The 19,621-nt window shown below is 41.6% G+C and overlaps 1 protein-coding gene across 5 annotated transcripts in view; it reads left to right on the top strand.

The window, feature by feature from the left end:
* LPAR3 (lysophosphatidic acid receptor 3) overlaps nucleotides 1-19,263 on the top strand; it is a 79,586-nt gene extending 60,323 nt beyond the window's left edge. For all 5 annotated transcript variants that reach the window (XM_045478077.1, XM_045478079.1, XM_045478080.1 and 2 more), the window contains one exon: nucleotides 17,461-19,263. In XM_045478077.1, the coding sequence (XP_045334033.1) occupies nucleotides 17,461-17,789 (329 nt within the window). In that variant the 3' untranslated portion in view covers nucleotides 17,790-19,263. The remainder of the gene's footprint in view (nucleotides 1-17,460) is intronic.
* Nucleotides 19,264-19,621: the final 358 nt, after the last annotated feature.

Below are 19,621 nucleotides of genomic sequence, written 5' to 3'. Positions count from 1 at the left end.
AACATGTGGGGATTTCTTCTCTGAGTTCCTGTATTATCTCCCCATTCCATTCATTTGCTATGTGTCATTTACTGCCTTAATGGTAATTATTTTTATCTGCGTGCCCTTTTTGCCATACTAGAGAGCAAACACTTCAAGAGCAGGAACTGCATCTTATTTGCTTAACTCTTACTGCTGAAATGAGTAAACGTGTTAATGATTACAGGAAGACACAAGAAAGGAAAGAGAAGAGCTATTAAAGATGACGTCTCAAAAATCCTATATAAAATTATAGCCATGCCCTACACAAATCTTTTTTTTTTTTCTGTTTTACCCTGAAAAAAAAAAAAAAACATTAGCATTTTGTATAAGTATTCTTAGATGGGGAGGAAGCACATTTATGATTGGCAACACAGATCGGAACCACGATCATCATCCTTGTCCATAGGAGAGTGTGAAGACTGGTTAGGTGATACTGCATTGTTAGCACAGATGGTCCTTACATTTAAGTGTGCTGCTTGCTTTCCAGGATAAAGTTATATAAACTAAGTTCAGTCTAATTTTCACTGTCTTAAGAGGGAACTCTGTTCCCACCCAATGGCCTGGAATGTTCAGTCTTTCTCTAAAGGAAATTTTTACCAGCAAAAAAGATTTTTATCTTACCAACTCTAAATTAAATATTCATATATAACATAAAATAAGTGTATGTACTTAAAGTGTGCATGTATATGCATACGTCTGTGTACATACATTATACAGGGTAAATAGAGTAAGAAATTCTATGTTTTAAGGTTTAACTTAGTTTATTTTCAAACACAGAGTGTAAGAGGTATATGGAATTGTGGGAAAGGAGTGAAGGAAGGGTCTTGAAGAAATAACCAGAAGAAACAGATGCACCTCTAACCCCCTTTGCGGGAATTGGAGGGGCCTTAGGCAAGACAAGGCTCACACTTTGGGTGGAGACTATTGGGAGTTATTTCACACATTAGCAAGGGTAAAAAGGGTATAACTGGTCAAGAATGAATCAATGAAACATCACTGCAAATCAAATTGCAGTAAGCCTAGTAATAATTACCTACAAAGTAACCAACTATATATGGGTGAAATGGGCTTTTAAGAGTAATTCAAAGCCACATATATCAGTTGTGCTCCTGGCAAAGTTTATTATCAATTCCAGCCAACAAACTTGCACAGTTTGGGAAAAGGCTATTGAGTAAATTCATAAGGAGGGTCTCCCGAGGTGCTGTAACCTTGAGCTTACCTTGATGGCACAGAAACGTGATCAGGGCCGATTGCCTGAGATATGTTCTGTCTGAAACCAGTACATGGGGCTGAGTCATTCTAAGTGAAAACCCAGCAGAGAGAATATTTAATTTTCTCTTATGTCACCTCTGGTTACTGTCTGTGACATTCCAACTCTCCTTGCTTGCTTCCTTGAAAATTGAGCATCTACTAAGCATCCAGTCCCCATCAGGTGTCGGAAATCCAAGGTGACCGTGGCAGCATTTCTGCCCTTCAGGTGCTCTCAGTCTAGCTGGCCATGGAGGGACAAGCCATTCATGGTGTCTGATTTGACAATAAGCATGTGGAAAGTACCATGGAAACATGGAATGGGGAACATCTGACTCAGCCTGTGGGGAGTGTCTGGGGAAAGCTGTGAAGAGCAGGTGACAAATGAGCCGGACTTGAAAGAATAAGGAGGAGGTCAACAGTCAGTAAAGGTGACAGAGGCAAGAATATGAACAAAGCATAAGTGTCACTACTGATTGCTTCCTTCCTTGCCCCCTGTGGTCGGTCCTCTCTCTTAATTACCAAGAGGTAATTAAGATACTTAATACCTGGCAAGTCCAGTTACACTCAGAGGTTGCCTTTTGCACAGAATCAGAACATTAGAGACCTCCCAGCCACAAGAACAGACTGAGCTTGACCAGGAACTTTTCTGCCTAGGAATTGCATAAGGTACCTCCGGACATCCCTGGCTCTGGCGACATTCTTTCTCCTGAGATGTTACCACCTTCAGTCAGATTTCAGTAAAGGTGTTGCAGGTCCAAGGACCATATTATCTCTTTAAGGTGACTTTGGTTTAGGGCTTAACTCCAAGAGCAAGTATTTTTCTCTCATTTCTCTCATTTCCAGATTCTTAATGTCATCTGCGTGTACTTCTTACAGTGTCTGTCTTTCCTTTCAGTGTTATCTTTTTTTTTTTTTCTGTTTCCATTTGACATTTACTAGTGACTTTGTTCCCTTTAAGTGATTTCCCAACATTTAAAAAAAAATATTTATTTTTTAATTTACATCCAAGTTAGTTAGCATATAGTGTAACAATGATTTCAGGAGTAGATTCCTTTAATGCCCCTTACCCATTTAGCCCATCCCCCCCCCCCACAACCCCTCCAGCAACCCTCTGTTTGTTCTCTGTATTTAAGAGTCTTTTGTGTTTTGTTCCCTTCCCTGTTTTTATATTCTTTTTGCTTCCCTTCCCTTGTGTGCATCTGTTTTGTGTCTTAAAGTCCTCATATGAGTGAAGTCATATGATATTTGTCTTTCTCTAATTTCGCTTAGCATAATACCCTCCGGTTCCATCCACATAGTTGCAAATGGCAAGATTTCATTCTTTTTGATTGCCAAGTAATACTCCATTGTATATGTATACCACACCTTCTTTATCCATTCATCCATCGATGGACATTTGGGCTCTTTCCATACTTTAGCTATTGTTGATAGTGCTGCTATAAATATTAGGGTGCATGTGCCCCTTCGAAACAGCACACCTGTATCCCTTGGATAAATACCTAGTAGTGGAATTGCTGGGTCAGTCGTAGGGTAGTTCTATTTTTAGTTTTTTGAGGAACCTCCATACTGTTTTCCACAGTGGCTGCACCAGCTTGCATTCCATCCTTCCAGTGTTATCTTTTACACATATTCTACGTAGGTCCTCCTACTTTACTTTGCTGTATACATAAGCCACCCATTTCCTCGTATTCCTTCTATCAAACTTTGCAGATTTGCTCAATGCTGACTAGGAATATGTTTCCAAATATTTTTTTTTCTTTTTCTGATGGCACAGTTGATCCATTATAATAAGTTATTAGGTTGTACTTTACCAAATATTTTTTCTTGAATAGAAGCCTGACTGGTAATGGTTTTTCATAATTTCCTATAGGTCTATCCCATTCGGTATTACCAAATTACATTTCACATGACTCTATAGAGTCTATCAGAATTAAAGACTTTTCCTTTCCAACAGAAGGATCCCTAAGAAGCCATTCTCTTAGTGGATGGTCATCAAATTTTTGGATTAGTGGATGAAAATTAAGACTTGGGTTTGTATAGAATCTGGCACTTTGCACATTTGCCCTGAGTATGAGAGTCACTTGGAGTATTTGTTAAACATTCAGGTCTTTGGGCCCCACTCCAGACTTAGAATCAGAACCTCCATAAAGGAACTAGAAAGTGCTGTATACATGGAATGTGCCTGCAGATGAATTCAGTGGGCAAAGGCCCCACTTTCATGTTTACTTTCCAGTTGGGGTGATGGGCAGTTAGTAAATCCGTCAGTCAACCAGCCAACAAATAAAGATCATTGCAGAGAGTGATACAAGGAAACCAATATTTTAGGGAATGGCTGGACTGGGCACAACTTTATTTGTCACAAAGGAAGACCTCTCCAAAGGGCATACTTGGAGCTGAGAACTAAACAATGAGAAGGAGCTGGTGAAGTCAGGACCAGGGAAAGAGTTCCTGTCCATCTTGTTTACTTCTGTGTCCTGGGTAATTAGCACTAACATTGGCTCCTCTTGGGGCTCAATAAATTTTTGTTGGATGATACACACATACACACACACACACACACACACACACACACACACACACGTATATGTTATATATATATACACACACACATGCTCTTGTGGGGAGGAGAAGTGATCATTTGGGACCTTTTGGCTCAGTGAGTATAGTACGTCCTCCTTTCTTTACCTGTTCCTCTTGCGATTAGTGTAAAACTAGTGGAAAATGTTTTTTAATTAACACTGCAATAATAAACCTCACATTTTACAGAATTGACTTTTATTGGTTCTCCTTCAAGGTTTATGACATGGTTTTACCATTTCATGATTTTCTCAGACTCTTACTATGCTTTTTTCTATTTAGCAAACTATCTGAAGGTAACATGGAGTGAAACTCCTATTAAGAGATTTGTTAGGAGAGGCAGTCTTGACCTTCTTGTTTTTCAGCTACATAGGATCACTCTGATGGCATTTCTCGCAGTAGAAATCTAGTGCATGTAGATATATTTGTACCCAAAATAGAAACAAAAATAGCTTTAGTGAGAGCTTTTTAAAACAAAAGATATGCTCCTAGTGAAGAAATAAAGACGATAATGAAGGATATAAGGAAGAAGGTAAATAGCACTTGGCTCATGCTGCCTGGAGATTATCTTCGCTAGCGTATTTGAAAATACTGTATATTTTGTGGTCTTTTCTAAGTGCACACATGTTCATACACAATGCATGCTTAACTTCTTTTTAATCAGAATGAATTCCTACTATACCCATAGTGTTTTATAACCTGCTTTTTTTTTTTTTTGTAAATTCAACAATACATTATGAACATCTTCTACATTGGTAGTATTATTTTCAGTACTGTTATTGTTTATATCAATATTATTGTCAACTCTTTCAGTGTTTCAACAAGATTGTTTTTAATATATCAAAAATATTGTTTATGTTGAAAACAAGGTAATAATAGCTACACTGCCATAGGGTATCCTTAACATTTCTGTCACTTTAAAAACTCAGTCCATGGTGACCCTGTAGAGAACAGGGTCAACTTCAACTCTTGTGAAGACCGCCAGGCAGTATGCTCTTACAGTATCTTGTGCACACCCTGCTTGGTAATCAGTTACTCCTCTGTCTCCTTTGTCTTGCTATTCCCAGTGATTAGCATAGTGCTAGCATAGTGATTAGCATAGCGCATGACACTTAAATGCTCACCATACATTAATTGAATAAACATTGGTATCTGAGAGCATTCTGGGCGTCCCCACCTAGACACCAGTTTCTGCTGGAATCATGTAACATGCACCTTAGATTTACCATAAAATTCTCTCTCTCACTTGGCACCGTAGAGAGCATCCGTATTTGCTTTTCTGTTCAGTTACTTGGGACTACACATTGGCCATGACTGAAGGAAGCTCTGCGTGCAACTCAGACTATCAAATGTGAGGGCGAAAAGGAACCTTGCAGGTCATTCTAGTCCAATTCCATTAGTATACAGGTAAAGAAATTGGGAGCAGAGAAACATAACGACCTTTTAAGAAGCATACTCTAGGGTCTGGATTCGGATTGAGATCCCTTACTCCTTCATGTAGCGAGCTTTTGGTAAGTACTGTATATATGGTGCTTGGCTAAGCACTGGGTATCCCAAGTTGAATAAGACACAAAAGGGATCTTGAGGATCGGGCTAGCAGGGCAGCCAGATGCGAATAGGACCGAGCATCATAAATCCTGTGTGAGTACACGTGCATGCGCGTGCACAACAGCGACTAAAGTGTTCTACCGGATTGTGTTTATGAATTGCCTTAGGAAGCACAGCAGGGGAAATAAGCAACACTGAGTAGTCAGAACTACCATTTTCTGGGGAGTTTCTGTGTTGGACACTCCATGCATGATCTCATGAAATTTTCACAAAAATCCTGTCAAATCAGTATCGTTCCATAGCTTAGAAACTGGTAGGAGGCCCAGGAAGGTGAATGGATTCGCCCGTAGTCAACTCAGTGTCTGCTTAATCTCCAGCCTATCCTCTTTTTACTATAACAGGATGGTTAAGTGGGTTTCCTCCCAAAGGCAAATTCCATCTGATTGCTAGAGGCAGTTTAGAGCTGTGCTGTGAAGGGAGGATTGGAGGCCATATGTGGATTCAGAAGCAGGTATTGTGGTGGATTAATGATGGCAGCCAGGGGCATAGGAAGGAGGGTGACGGCTCTTGCGTCATGACATCGTAAGTCCTAAGCTATAACATGCTGTTGCTCTTCCAGGCCCAACTTTCTCTAAGTCAAGTGCTGCTCCTACTAATTCCTGTTCCCTTCCTCTGAATTCAGAATGGTATTTTGTGTCATCTGGTATTTCATCCAGAATCTCATATTCTATGCAAGTCAACTTTTCTATGCAGTGTCCCATACTTTAGAAAATGTTCAACCCTCGTTTTGAAAATGTTCAACCCCATCAAAGATACTCCTTTAACGTCCTCTCAGAACCCCGCTCTGTGCTAATGACAGTTTGTGTGATAAAATATTCTATGCCTGTAGCTTAATAATGTTAACATCTTTAGGTAGGGTGTAACAGAGACCTTTCTAATCTGAAGGAATGACTCCAGCAAGAATTTCAGATCCTTGGGCAGACTAGTTGGGATCTCCCCATCTTTAAAATCATACCAAGCAAATAGCTGTCACTCTCTCAATACACGCAGCTGACCTCACACCTTTTCTTAGATGCTAGAGAGTTCTTGATATACTAGTGAGGTTCTGAGGTATTGTTAGTCCATACATATTATGCTTAAAGAGGAGTCTGGAGGTGGAGATGGTGTTTCTTACTTATTCAGTTTATGATTTCCAGCTGTGGCCCAGAGTTAAACACTAGAATTAGGTCTAGGCTGTGGTTCTAGCTGCTATGTCTCTCCTTTAAATTTTATCTCGTAACCCCTGGGCACTGAGATTTTCAGTTTTCCAAAGCTGGCCACAAATTTAAAACAAGTGTCTAAAACCAGTTGTTAGAGTCAAAAGGCCAAGCAGAAGTGACAATAGTGTTAAATGAATCATTTGTGGAATGCTTAACTGCTCATCTTCTATTTGAAGTGTCTTAGCGTTTTCTTGCTTTCTGTAGTAAAAATAGGTTTACTGAAAGTATATATTTTCATTCCTTTCACATATGTGACAATCTATTTTCTGAATTATTGGATTTCTGAAACACTGTGGCTAAACGAATATGAATTTAGAGTCAAACCACATCTGGTAGTGTTAGTTTGAAATCACTGAACAAATTACCTGATGCCACAAGAGCATTCCCACTTAAATACTCTGTTAATGTGTGACTTGAACATTATAACACTTCTGACCAAGAATAGCTTTTTACCTGAAAGTTTTTACTTTTAAAATTTCTTTTCAAATAAGAGGAGGGCCTCCCTTGGATGAAGTTCGCAACCTGACTTTTATGTAGAGTTGTAATTTTCTATTTTAGTAAATCAGACAGTCCTGTGGCTTACTAGGTTAGCATTATTGCTTGTGCCCTGCCACTTTTTCCTGGACTGAAAACAAAGAATAACAGACTGAACATATTTAAAATACATCCTCCTGTGTGATGAAATGAGTAGTCCATGTGGCAAAGCGCAACAATTCGGTGTGAGTGATTGCTTTAATTGGTATGGATGTTTTATTTGTGTGCCGCTCACATGTCAGGATTTTTTTTTAATTGCATGTGTGAATTTTTTTTTTTTTAATTTTTAATGTTTGTTTATTTTTGAGAAAGAGAGGGAGAGAGAGAGAGACAGAGCACCAGCGGGGGAGGGGCAGAGAGAGAGAGGGAGACACAGAATCCAAAGCAGGCTCCAGGCTCTGAGTTGTCAGCACAGAGCCCGATGAGGGGCACAAACTCCCAAACCATGAGATCATGACCTGAGCCAAAGTCAGATGCTTAACCGACCGAGCCACCCAGGCGCCCCTGCACGTGTGAATTTTTAAACAGAGGAAAATACGGCTACAAGCGTGACTAGCGGAATAGAAAAAACTATGAGTCCTGAAGAACAGGTTTCATGCAACTTGAAGTCTTTGTCTTCTGCACATCCTTTCACGAAAACCCCAAGAATGTTGAACTATCTTAAGTATAGTCCCGTGAGGGACCCTTCTTCTTAGATGGACTGGTGTTCTTCCTTCCGATGTCCTGTGTAATGTGGGGGTGAAGTATTAACCAGAAGGTTTTTTGAGGTATTTTGAAAACTTCCAAAGAAGAGAGGAGGGCTGTTATAGACTGTCTAACATGATATTGATTAGGGACTTGGGAAGATCTTTTATTTCACTTGTCACCAATATTTTCATTTGTTATTCTATCTTCCTAAGTGTTAGACATTCCTTAATTTGATATTTCTGATTACCTTAAATTGCAGTCATTAAATATCATTTCAGCACTGTAATTGCATATTCTAGTATATGATTCACTGTACTTTAAAAATTAACATTGAACTCATGATACTGGTTTTTGAGTATGGCACTGAAACTAGTTTATTTAATTACCAGAGGAAAGCTCATTTATAGTCTAATTGGACAATTAGCGAGTCTCTTAAACAGGTACTGAAGGAACATAGTGCCTCATTAAAATAAAACCTAATTGCTTCTTGTCAACGTAACTGACCTGTCACTCGGCAATAGAAGGAAATTAGATTTGTTATGCAAATGTAATCATCATGAAAATGTTCACTCTTAGTAGCTGGCACATGGTAGGTGATTGCTTAGTAAATATTTATTAATGGAAGGACATATGGCCAAAGTTGCCACCTACTGCTGGTGACTCCCAAGTCAACATTTCAATTTGGAGCTCTCAAGCTGCCGACTGCCTTCTACACGTCTCTGGCTGGAGGAGCCATGGGTAGTCCACACACCAGATGCATATAAAACCGGACCCTGTCTCCTTCTAAACCTGCCCCTCTGCTGCCCCCTCTGACTGGTTATCAGAGCCACATATGACCCAGTCACCCAGATTCTTTCCTCTCCCTCTGTTCTCACATCCAGTCCTCCTTACCGTCTGCTTATAACTATCTGCTTCTGTCCATCTCCGCCAGCACTGCTCTTCCCATCCTTACCATTCTCGCCTGAATTGTAGCCAGTCTTCGGGGGAGTCTCCCGGCCAGAACAGTGGGTCTCATGCTTGTTACAGTAAAGCATTCCCCAGGGAGCCGGCTCAACCTGAAGATGCCCAGATCTTACTTTCATCAGTTTCTCACTTGGTAGGTCTGGGGAGGGCCCAGAAATCTGAACTTTGAAGAGCCCCCACCCCTGCCAGGTGGTTCTGATGCAGACTTGGAGCTCCACTTGTCCATCCCCAGCACTGAAAGCTTCACTCTAAAATTTAAGACGTATCCATGCCCCTGATCAGAAACCTTAAAGGAACTACCATTCTGCAGCAGTCGTTTTCAAACAGCAGTCAGTGGGGCTCCCAGGGGTGCCTCAGTGTGTGTACATGTGTGGAGTGGGGGTCGTAGTGTGAAGAGGTACATGGGTTCTGCTGTGAAGGGCTTTACTAAACTCCTTCTCACCCCCTGCTGCCCATCTCTGTCTTGAGTCAGAGGAGTTTGGATTTTGAACTTTGACAAGAGGTTTCCTTTGGGAAGTCTGACTTGAAAAAAACCACTGATCTATAGAAGTGGGTTTTCCTTTTTTTTTTTTTTTTTTTAAATCAGGACCCACAATAAGAAATAGTGTGCATTCTATATTATGGCCCAGTTCACACACACATTTTTGTGTGTAACTGAAACAAGTTTCATGAAACATACCCTTACTATACTTGCTGTACTCTGATGTTTTCTGTTCTGTGCCATTTCATCTTTTAGAAAATTGCTGGTTACAGCCCACTAAGTTGATTTCACAGCTCGCTAATGAGTTGCAATGGAGTCTGAAAAACCTCTGATCTAGGCTTTCTCAATCGGATTCCTTTATGAACCACGGAAAGTAGAGATATTTCTGATCTTCCCAAGGATGATATACGACTCATACCATTCTAGACACTTGGGAGAGAAATTAGTTCATTACTACAATGGACACCTGAGGGCAAAGGCTTATGGGGTCTGATCTTTACAATAAATCCCAACTCCTGAGTGTTTCCCACAGGGCCCTTGCTCAGAGGTGCCTGGTGTGTGTATATGTATTGGGGAGGGGGGTGTGGTATGAAGATGACAGTGAATCGGCAACATGGGTCTGGCCTGTGTCATCTGTCAGACTTTACCCATACTTCCTCAGTCACGGCTCTGGGTTAAAACCATTCTGAACTATTTGGAACTCTCCCAATGCATCATGCTGTTCTCACCTCTGCACTGCTGGTCTTGACCTTCAACACCCAGCTCGACTGGCTGCCACTTCGCCTAGACTTTCCGTGACAACGGTCAAAATCATCACACATAGCATCCAGGTTCCCTGCCTGTCAGCCTGTGAAGGGCAGGACTGTACAACCGTTCACAACAGCAGATGTTAACAGCTCGTGCAGTACCTGGCCCTGGGAGGGCTCTTACTAAATTTCAGTCACCTTCAACTGACTCCTCTCTGCTGAGTGTGGGGCTTCATACTTAGTCCTGAGAATACAGACTGTGATGAGGCGGATCCACATGCTTAGGGAGCTTACAACAGGCCTGAGAAAGAGGGCATGTGTATTAAAAACTACCTCCAGGGGCGCCTGGGTGGCTCAGTCGGTTAAGCGGCCGGACTTCGGCTCAGGTCATGATCTCGTGGTCCGTGGGTTCAAGCCTGGCGTCGGGCTGTGTGCTGACAGCTCAGAGCCTGGAGCCTGTTTCGGATTCTGTGTCTCCCTCTCTCTGACCCTCCCCCAGTCATGCTCTGTCTCTCTCTGTCTGAAAAATAAATAAACGTTAAAAAAAAAAAATTAAAAAAAAAAAAAAAAACTACCTCCAGGATAGCCCAGTGCCCAGGGGTTTGCATGAGGGAGTTTGCCCCGGGTTCTATTTGTTGGCTTCTGGACCCAGGACAAATTCTTGAGCCACTCTGAACTTCAAATCACCATACGTAAGCTTGAGATAACGGTAAGAGGGGCAACCTCACAGGGCTGTGAGTGTTAAATGACCGGTGTGTGTAAAGCCTTGAGCACACTGCCTGGCCCAGAGCTCTCGGGAAATGTTAGAGTGAATGCGGCAGGCAGCGAGCTCAGTGCCACGTGGATGTTGTCGGTGAAAGTACCATGGGAGCTGAGAAGAAGGAAGGATCACTGCGGGCTGGATGAAGGTGGAGGTCCATGGAGGAGGCAGAAATTGAGCTAAGCTTAGAAAGAAAAGTAGACCGTGGATTAGGAGGCAGGAAGGCATTCCCGGCAGGGCAAACCAGAGGGCCCACAGAGGCCAGAGGAGGACTGTGCACACCTTGCCTGCAGTCCAGCTTTGCTGCTAGTGTTTGTACGTTTATTTACGTATAGGATGTGCTCAAACATTTTTCCAAGTGGAAGCTGAAGATATTTATGTGTAGAGGTGCTTATTTGCTTATTTTAAAGAAATCTGCCCTCCCCTCTCTCTTTTCAGTTACTTTTTGCTATGTATCTGTGGAGTCTACAGTTTTGCTCACGGGGTCGGCTTGATTAAACTCTTTGAGTCAGCATAGAGAAATGGTTTGCAAAACCGGCTGTGCACAATTACCCCCCAGGGAACTTTTGAGTCCTACAGATTTCCACATCCCACCCCTGACATTCTGACTGTTGGGTCTGATGTGGGACCAGGGAATCTGCATTATCTGACTGTTGGGTCTGATGTGGGACCAGGGAATGTGGTAATTTGGATGACCAGTCGGGTTTGAGAACAGTTAGCTCGAAGTATTCATCTCCATAGTTTTTAGCCATACTGTCTGATCATTGTGTCTAGGAAACAAACAAGTCAAATTTGTTTGAATTTTATGAGAGGTTGAAATTCCTAGTCTCGTAGAATGTGGCAATTTTCTACTTGGAAAAGAGTTCAGAAGCCACTTAACCATCTCTCTCAATTAGGAAAAATCCCTTCCCTTTTGTACATCTCAGGATGGTCTAGGCAAAGGAGGTAGTCAGCTGAGGGAAGGCTCTCTGCTCACTGAAGAACCGGTTCCCCTGCTAAATAGCTTCATTACTTAGAAAAAACTATTACATCCAAATTTTGCCCCTTTGTACTTTTCCCTCTGTTTCGGGGTGACCTTTTGCCATGGCACAGGATAAGTCTGCACTTTCTTTTTCTTTTCTTTTTAAATGTTTTATTTACTTTTGAGAGAGAGAGAGAGAGAGAGACAGAGTGCAAGCTGGGGAGGGGAAGAGAGAGAGAGGGAGACACAGAATCTGAAGCAGACTCCAGGCTCTGAGCTGTTAGCCCAGAGCCCGACGCGGGGCTCGAACCCACAAACCATGAGATCATGACCTGAGCCAAAGTCGGACGCTTAACCGACTGAGCCACCCAGGCGCCCCTGCACTTTCTTTTTCTACATGATGGTCTTTCAGGCTTTTGAGGTGGTTAGCACATCATGTCTTTCCTAAGCCTTTTCTTCTCCAAGGGGAACACACTTGATTTTCTTTCCACTGGTTCCCAAATAGGCACCTTGGATCCATTCCTATTTGTTAATGCCTGATTTAAAAAAAAAAAAAAAAAGGGGGCGCCTGGGTGGCGCAGTCGGTTAAGCGTCCGACTTCAGCCAGGTCACGATCTCGCGGTCCGTGAGTTCGAGCCCCGCGTCGGGCTCTGGGCTGATGGCTCAGAGCCTGGAGCCTGTTTCCGATTCTGTGTCTCCCTCTCTCTCTGCCCCTCCCCCGTTCATGCTCTGTCTCTCTCTGTCCCAAAAATAAATAAACGTTGAAAAAAAAATTAAAAAAAAAAAAAAAAAAAAAGTGTTTAGGACTTGTCCTGACCTCTCTTTGAAAACTCTTATTCCCAGCTGGCATGGTCTGAGCATTGAGTTTAAATACTCAAAAAACATTTGCGTTAGCTTTTTCTTCCAAAACTTTTTGGAATTTGATAGGGGACTGACTGATCTATATTTCCCAGGGTCCATCATCTGTCCCCTTTTTAAGGAATAGGCCAGTTGCCCATCTGTTTGTTTTTGACATCTCCTTCATTCTGTAGGAATTCTCCACGATGACAGATTACCAAGGCCAAAACCATTCCCAACATGTTCTTCTCCTTTTAAATTGTTTTGGGGGCCTCATAACTAGCTGTCGACCTACATTAACCGCCTCCCCCGCCAAAGAACAAACTGCTAGGTAAAGCGTGCATCTACCCTCAGATGTGTTTGGTGGGAGAACTTGGCTGCCGAGTGGAGGAGTCAGGAAGCAGCGTGTTTCCCAGGCTTATTGCCCTGTGTGCAGCCAGCACCTCAGACGGCATGCCGAAGCACGGGTTCTCTGGCAGCTCAGGGTGTTTCGGCTGCTCCGTCAAAGAAGGCTTGCATTCTATTGTTCTTGGAAACAGTATAAAGAAAAGGTCAGCAGATTTTTGTTTCTTCTTACTCCTGCGGCCAGCCTATATTTTTGTTGGAATTCTTTCTCCCTTCTTTCCTCCCGTCCCTTCCTCCATTCCTTCTTTCTTCCCTCCCTCCCTTCTTCCCTACTTTCCTTCCTCCCTTCTTCCCTCTCTCCCTTCCTTCCATCCTTTCCTCCATCCTCCCTTCCTTCCTTTCTCCCTCCCTCTCTTCCTCTCTGCCTTCCTTCCTTCTTCCCTTCCTCCCTGCCTGCCTGCCCGCCCGCCAGGAAATCATTATGCTAGCAAACCAAAGAATGACTTAATCATGACATATGCAGCTTCACAGTCAGACATGACATACCATAAATGGAGCTTCACAGGCTAAAACTACCCTTCTGCCTTCCCCATCACTCTAGTAATAAGATTCTGTGTCCATTGCTGAACAGCCTAGCATGTGGACAAGAGCACAGGCTCTGGTACCAGGATGCCGGGGTTTAAATCCTGGCTCTTCCATTTATGAGCAGTGTGGCTTTGAATATTTTGCCTTGCTTCTCTATGCTCCAGTTTCCTTAGGTTTAAAATGAGAGTAGCATTGGTATTTTTAGATAGTGTTAATAATACTAATAGGGTTGTCATGAAGAGTAAATGGTTAATTCATATAAAATTCTTATACTCATTGCTCAATGATAGGTTTGGCAAGTGTTGATTGAATGAATTATTTTATGCAATTCAATACAAAGGGAGAATATGTATGAATCACTGCATTATGACAAACAAGGCATCACTTTGGAGATTTATTTAGAGTCTTTAGGTCCCCTGACTAATCTAAACCAGAGTTTCATGCTGGGGGAAAAAAACAAAAAACTTTTGTGATTTAAAAAAAAAAAAATCCCATTTTAAAAACTGTTTTCAAGGGTATCTGGGCGGCTTAGTGGTAAACGTCCTACTTCAGCTAGTTTCATGATCTCACGGCTAGTAGGTTCGAACCCCACATCAGGCTCTGTGCTGTGACAGCTCAGATCCTGGAGCCTGTTTCTAATTTCGTGTCTCCCTCTCTCTGCCCCTCTTGTGCTCATTCTCTCTCTCTCTGTCTCTCTCTCAAAAATAAATAAACATTAGGGAAAAAATGTAAAAAATAAAACAGTTTTTAGGAAAAGATGTTGGCAGTTTACTTTTATCCTTTTTTGTCATGTGTATGTGTTTGTGTGAAATATATCATTCAGACAAAATTATATAAGATCTATCTACAGTACAAAGAATAACACTTAAAAGAATAAAAAAAACAAAAAACTTAAAGAATACCTGTGTACTTGCCACCCACTGTAATAGAACGTTACCAATATCTTTAGTGTGGCCTATGTGTCCTACCCCAGTGACCCTCTCTCCTATAGAAATAACCGTACCCTAAATTTCATGTTAATCGTCTTGCTTTCCCTTTTGGTTTTACCACATATGGATGTAATATTCGACATCAAATTGTTTAGGTTCGCCTGTTTTTTAAAAAAAACAATACCACAATTAACATTGAATTTGATTATCAATGTTTTAGATTCATTTCCAGTATCTTCTTTTATTATTTGTCCTACTTTGCTATGTTTGACCGTATCCACTCCCACCCCCTTTTTTTTTATTGAGATCTTTTTTTTTTTTTTTTCCTTTCCTTTGGTTCCATTCTTCGCCTTCCATTGGTTTGGAAGTTATATACTCTATTAAATTTTGACATGCATATTTAACAAAGCATAAAGTTAATCAATATTTTTCCCTCTTTCCCATTAACACAAGGACCTTGGAACCCTCCTACCGGGATTTCTTTGGAATCATACAATTTCACACAGAAAGGAGTCTTCACCTCAAAATTGGCAGCTACAGCTTTTGATGTCTGGTTTTTTTAGTTCTTGTCTCTTGACAACATAGTAATGCTCTCTTGGGAATAGCAGAGAACAAAAAATGTTACCATTATGGGAAATAGAGACCATTGGAGCTGGATGGGGCCTTAAAGATTATCTACACTAACGTTTTTCAAACTTTCTGACAAAGCCCAACAGTCAGAAATAATATAGTTTACTTCATAAGCAATACACACATAAAACATAGTATGTAAAACTGAAACATTGCATGAAACAGAACTTCCCTTGGTCTGTACATACACTCTGAGCTGTTCCATTCCATTCTTTCATTTAAAAATCCCCAAACTTGTCCAAATCCATTAAATTGATTGCATGCCCACGAAGATGTCCTGGCCCTAAATTTGAAAAACCCAAAACTTGCCTACAGTCCTCAATTTATGGCTTAGGAAACCGAACCCCAGCCAGATGACATGGGTCTCCCAGAGTCTTACAGTAAGTGAATGTTAGGACCCAGTCTCTGATCTCTTATCTCCAAGGTCTTTATTCACATATGTCAGCCAGACCAAAAATGATACAGGAGGGAATGAACAGGGAAGCCTTGGTGAGCTGGAATTAGGAAATGGGGAATTAAACCCTCCTGATAACTCCTAAACATCTAATTTGGCAGATGTCTTTGACAAAGCATCTGATGATAATCACTACTTGGCGAACCCAACTCCATGTTGGGAACCACTTTCCATTACTTCTGACCCCTCACAACCACCCACACAGTCAGGAGTGTTACCCTTCTTTTGTACACGAGGGAATGGCCCAGAGAAGCACAGTGATTTGCCTCATTCATGGAGTTCATAAAATGAGGAGCTGGGCACACCTTTCTGACCCCAAAGTTCATGGCATTTCACAGCCTCACCCGGCCTTTTTACAACTCTTGACTTGCCTATTGTATCTCTCAGAATGAAGATAAAGTGACAAGAGGGATACTGTCTAGGACTAATTCTAACCAGTAGGAATAACTAGTTGGTGATATGATTACAGACTTGCTTGTTTATTCTGTCTCCTCAGTAGCACTTTAGCTCCCGGATGCATAGTCCTTGCCTCATTCAGTGCCTAGTACAGTTCCTGGCACACTGTTAGCTCACAATGAATGTTTATCGAATGGATAAGCAAGAACATTTAGAAATGATAAGGACTTCGGGGAAAAGAAACCATATGGAGAATAACTGCCAAGGTTCAAAATTAGATGTTTGATGGTGACCTACTTACTCATAAGCTGTCTGATGGTGAGCTGGTTACTTCTCTTGTGCCTCAGTTTCCTGGGGATGATAACAGTGTCTACCTCACAGTGTGGTTCTGTGAATTAATAGAGGAAAAGCATTTACACCAGCGCCTCACTCATAGTAAGCATTGTATAAATGTGAGCTGTCACTGTTATCTGAGGTTATGGCAACTAAGGGAATTTTGAACCTATGTCTCATATTTTAGGAAAAACATGTCAGAAAGCTTAGTGGTAAGCTAAGTATGATCAGATAATTGGCGACTCAGAAGAGATTACCCTTTGTGTGCACTTGGTGCTAAAATTGTGCTAAATAAATTGGCTACAAGCACATTTCTATTTCATCATGAAACAGATTTCTTTCTGACAACAACAAGAACAAAAACCTAATCCAGAGCAGAGTATTAAGTAGATGGCCTATGAGTATATCAAAAAGCAGACAGTGCTTTCTGTCAACATAGTTTTATAAAGAATACAATTTGTGAACAGGTGACTTAAGAGACCAAGAGAATGCCACAGATGCAGTGTGTCTTATTGTCAGGAAAACATTCAGAACATCTGATTTAAATTCCTAATGTTTATTTATTTTTGAGAGAGCACGTGAGTGGGGGAGAAGCAGATTGAGGGGTAGACACAGAATCCGAAGCAGGCTCCAGGCTCTGAGCTGTCAGCATAGAGCCCGACGCAGGGCTCGAACTCACGAGTGGAGAGATCATGACCTGAGCCGAAGTCGGATACTTCTCCTACTGAGCCACCTAGGCGCCCCAGAACATCTGATCTAGCGAACAGCAGAGGTGTGAGGCCTCCCCACACAGACTCCTGGAATTCGGCCTCGTTTTCTCCTCTGCAAAGTGTGTGTCATGACTGCAGCAGCCTTCTAGTGTGGTTCAGAGAACTGACGGAGAGAAGGTACGAGTGGTGCTTAGCAGGAGGGAGGTAAATGTGAGCCCCTAATTAGGAGCCCCGGGTAAGCGGATAAGGAGTTGAAAGAGAACATGGTTAATAGGCAAGGACGTGCCCGCTGTTTGCCTCTAACAAGCCCAGGTCTCAAGTGCTCAGAGGAAGGGTGGAAGTTTGCTTTGCAGTTGTCAAAACAAATCCTTAAGGTCCCTTGATGCCGCTGACTGAAGGCCGGGTGAGAAGAAATCTAAATAAGCAGCCCGGCTTCCTTTTCTGTCACTGCAGGGGCCTTCGTCGTGTGCTGGACCCCGGGCCTGGTGGTTCTGCTGCTGGATGGCCTGAACTGCACGCAGTGTGGCGTGCAGCACGTGAAAAGGTGGTTCCTGCTGCTGGCGCTGCTCAACTCAGTCATGAACCCCATCATCTACTCCTACAAAGACGAGGACATGTACAGCACCATGAAGAAGATGATCTGCTGCTTCTCTCAGGAGAAGAACCCAGAGAGACGCCCCTCCCGCATCCCCTCCACCATCCCCAGCAGGAGCGACACGAGCAGCCAGTATAAGGAAGACAGTATCAGTCAAGGCACGGTCTGCAACAAGAGCAGTTCCTAAGCTGTGGGTGTCTCTGTGCCCACCCAGGCCTCCTCTGGGAGAGGAGCTGTTAAGAATGGCTGCCTGCCTCTGACAACACCCACCTACAGTGTTATTTGAGGTCTAAATTAATCACTGGCAGATTTTTTAAAAATCACTTTACATAGTTTAAAAGCATGAGCAGTAAAGAGAGGACACAGCACATTTAGAGAAAAAGCACAAAAGAGGGAAGACAGCACAGCAGATTCCTGAGTGATGTTCTGTGAACCACTCAGAGGACCATTCTGGGCCCTGCCGCCATCTTGTAGCCATTCTCTTTGTGCTTTAAAAGGATGTTGTTAAAGGGCTTAGACCAAGATAAATAACGATGTTACTTGAGCCACTTGCTATAGCTGCTTGGAAAGCCTATGTAGTTCTTTCTGCATGCATTTAAAATTTTTTAAATGCTTCAGCTATATTTGTTTCCTCAAAGAAACCGTGGCCAGTAGCTAGGTGTTCAATAGGAATCTCAGAAAAACAAATCAGTAAGGGCTCCAGATTAGATTAGACTTGATTTTTAAATGAAAGAACATTCTGAGGAAGAAGATTTACTTAGAAACAAAAAAAAAGGGTAAACGTTAGAAACTTCTCTTAGAGCAGGAAAAAAGGCCTTGATGTGATCGCCGAAGTGTGCATGGGTGTGTATACACATCTGTGTGTTTATACATTTCTAATTTGTAGTTAAAGACCTCAAGGACAGTGGTAGTGAAATAAATTCACTGGCCATCTAGACTTTTCAGTCTAGAACTATAGCTGTAGAAATGACCTGTTGTGCTCTAAAAGAAAAGAAAAAGAGGTGATTCATTTGCAAACAGACATACAGCAAAGTAAAAGGTATGTTGATAAGTGGGCCTGAATTCCTTTCATATAGGCCCATATATGAGCTTGACTTGAGTCCTTATTTTCAGTTAACTCCATACCACTGGTGGCTTGTCGGATTTTAGTATATGGAATAATTTTCACATTTCATATTTTGCTTACAGTTATTGACATGTTTCTGGTACTTGTCTTACATATGGACTGAATTTTGATCTGAGTTCTCTTTTAAAATTTTCGCCTTCAAATACGTGAGCAACATGAAAGGCAAGTCAGTAAGAAAAATAAAAAGCTCCAGACACACAGGCTACTGACCAAAGTTTTTTATATAAAGCATTTAGAATATATTCTGATTTTAAAATAAGAATAACTTCAAGGCAGATATTATAATATTTATGTAGTTTGCAAAAGAAGTTTACATTTTTTTTTGCTATTGTGATGTAACATTTATGTGCAAGAACTACTTGTAATAAAAGGATTTGAAAAGTCATGCTTTTAGATATAATGGCCTAAAATAGAGAGTATTATGATTTGAAGGTGTAGATGTCACAAACTCCATGTAGTATATGGAGTGGAGTATATCTGAAGCTTATATCAAGAACACCTATAAAATTAAATAAAGAATTTGTTCTCTCTTGTTGAGGTGCATTATTGCTTTGTGTGTTTTCTAAGTAAAAATATAGTCCGTGGTAACTATAACACACATTTCTATTGCAGAAGAAAAATCAAATTTGCCATGAAGTACATACTCTCAATGTTTTATGTAAGCATCTCGAATCTACAGCTGGCCAAAGGGTGGAGGATTGAAATTGAATCCCAGTCCCTGAATAGCTACTAAGGGATCTTTAAAGGTTTTATTTTGAGGAAAGCACTGTTTTTAGTACCCTGCAGCAGAATGTAGTGTTCAGAATAGTGTCTGGAGGGGATCCAAGTGTGGGAAATTCGTGATGGAAATATACAGCTTTTGTTTTTATGTGCACACTCGTATCTCAGTGATG

Source organism: Leopardus geoffroyi, chromosome C1 (genome assembly GCF_018350155.1).
Source record: "Leopardus geoffroyi isolate Oge1 chromosome C1, O.geoffroyi_Oge1_pat1.0, whole genome shotgun sequence".
Taxonomy (NCBI): domain Eukaryota; kingdom Metazoa; phylum Chordata; class Mammalia; order Carnivora; family Felidae; genus Leopardus; species Leopardus geoffroyi.
This window is presented reverse-complemented; position numbering and strand designations above follow the sequence as displayed.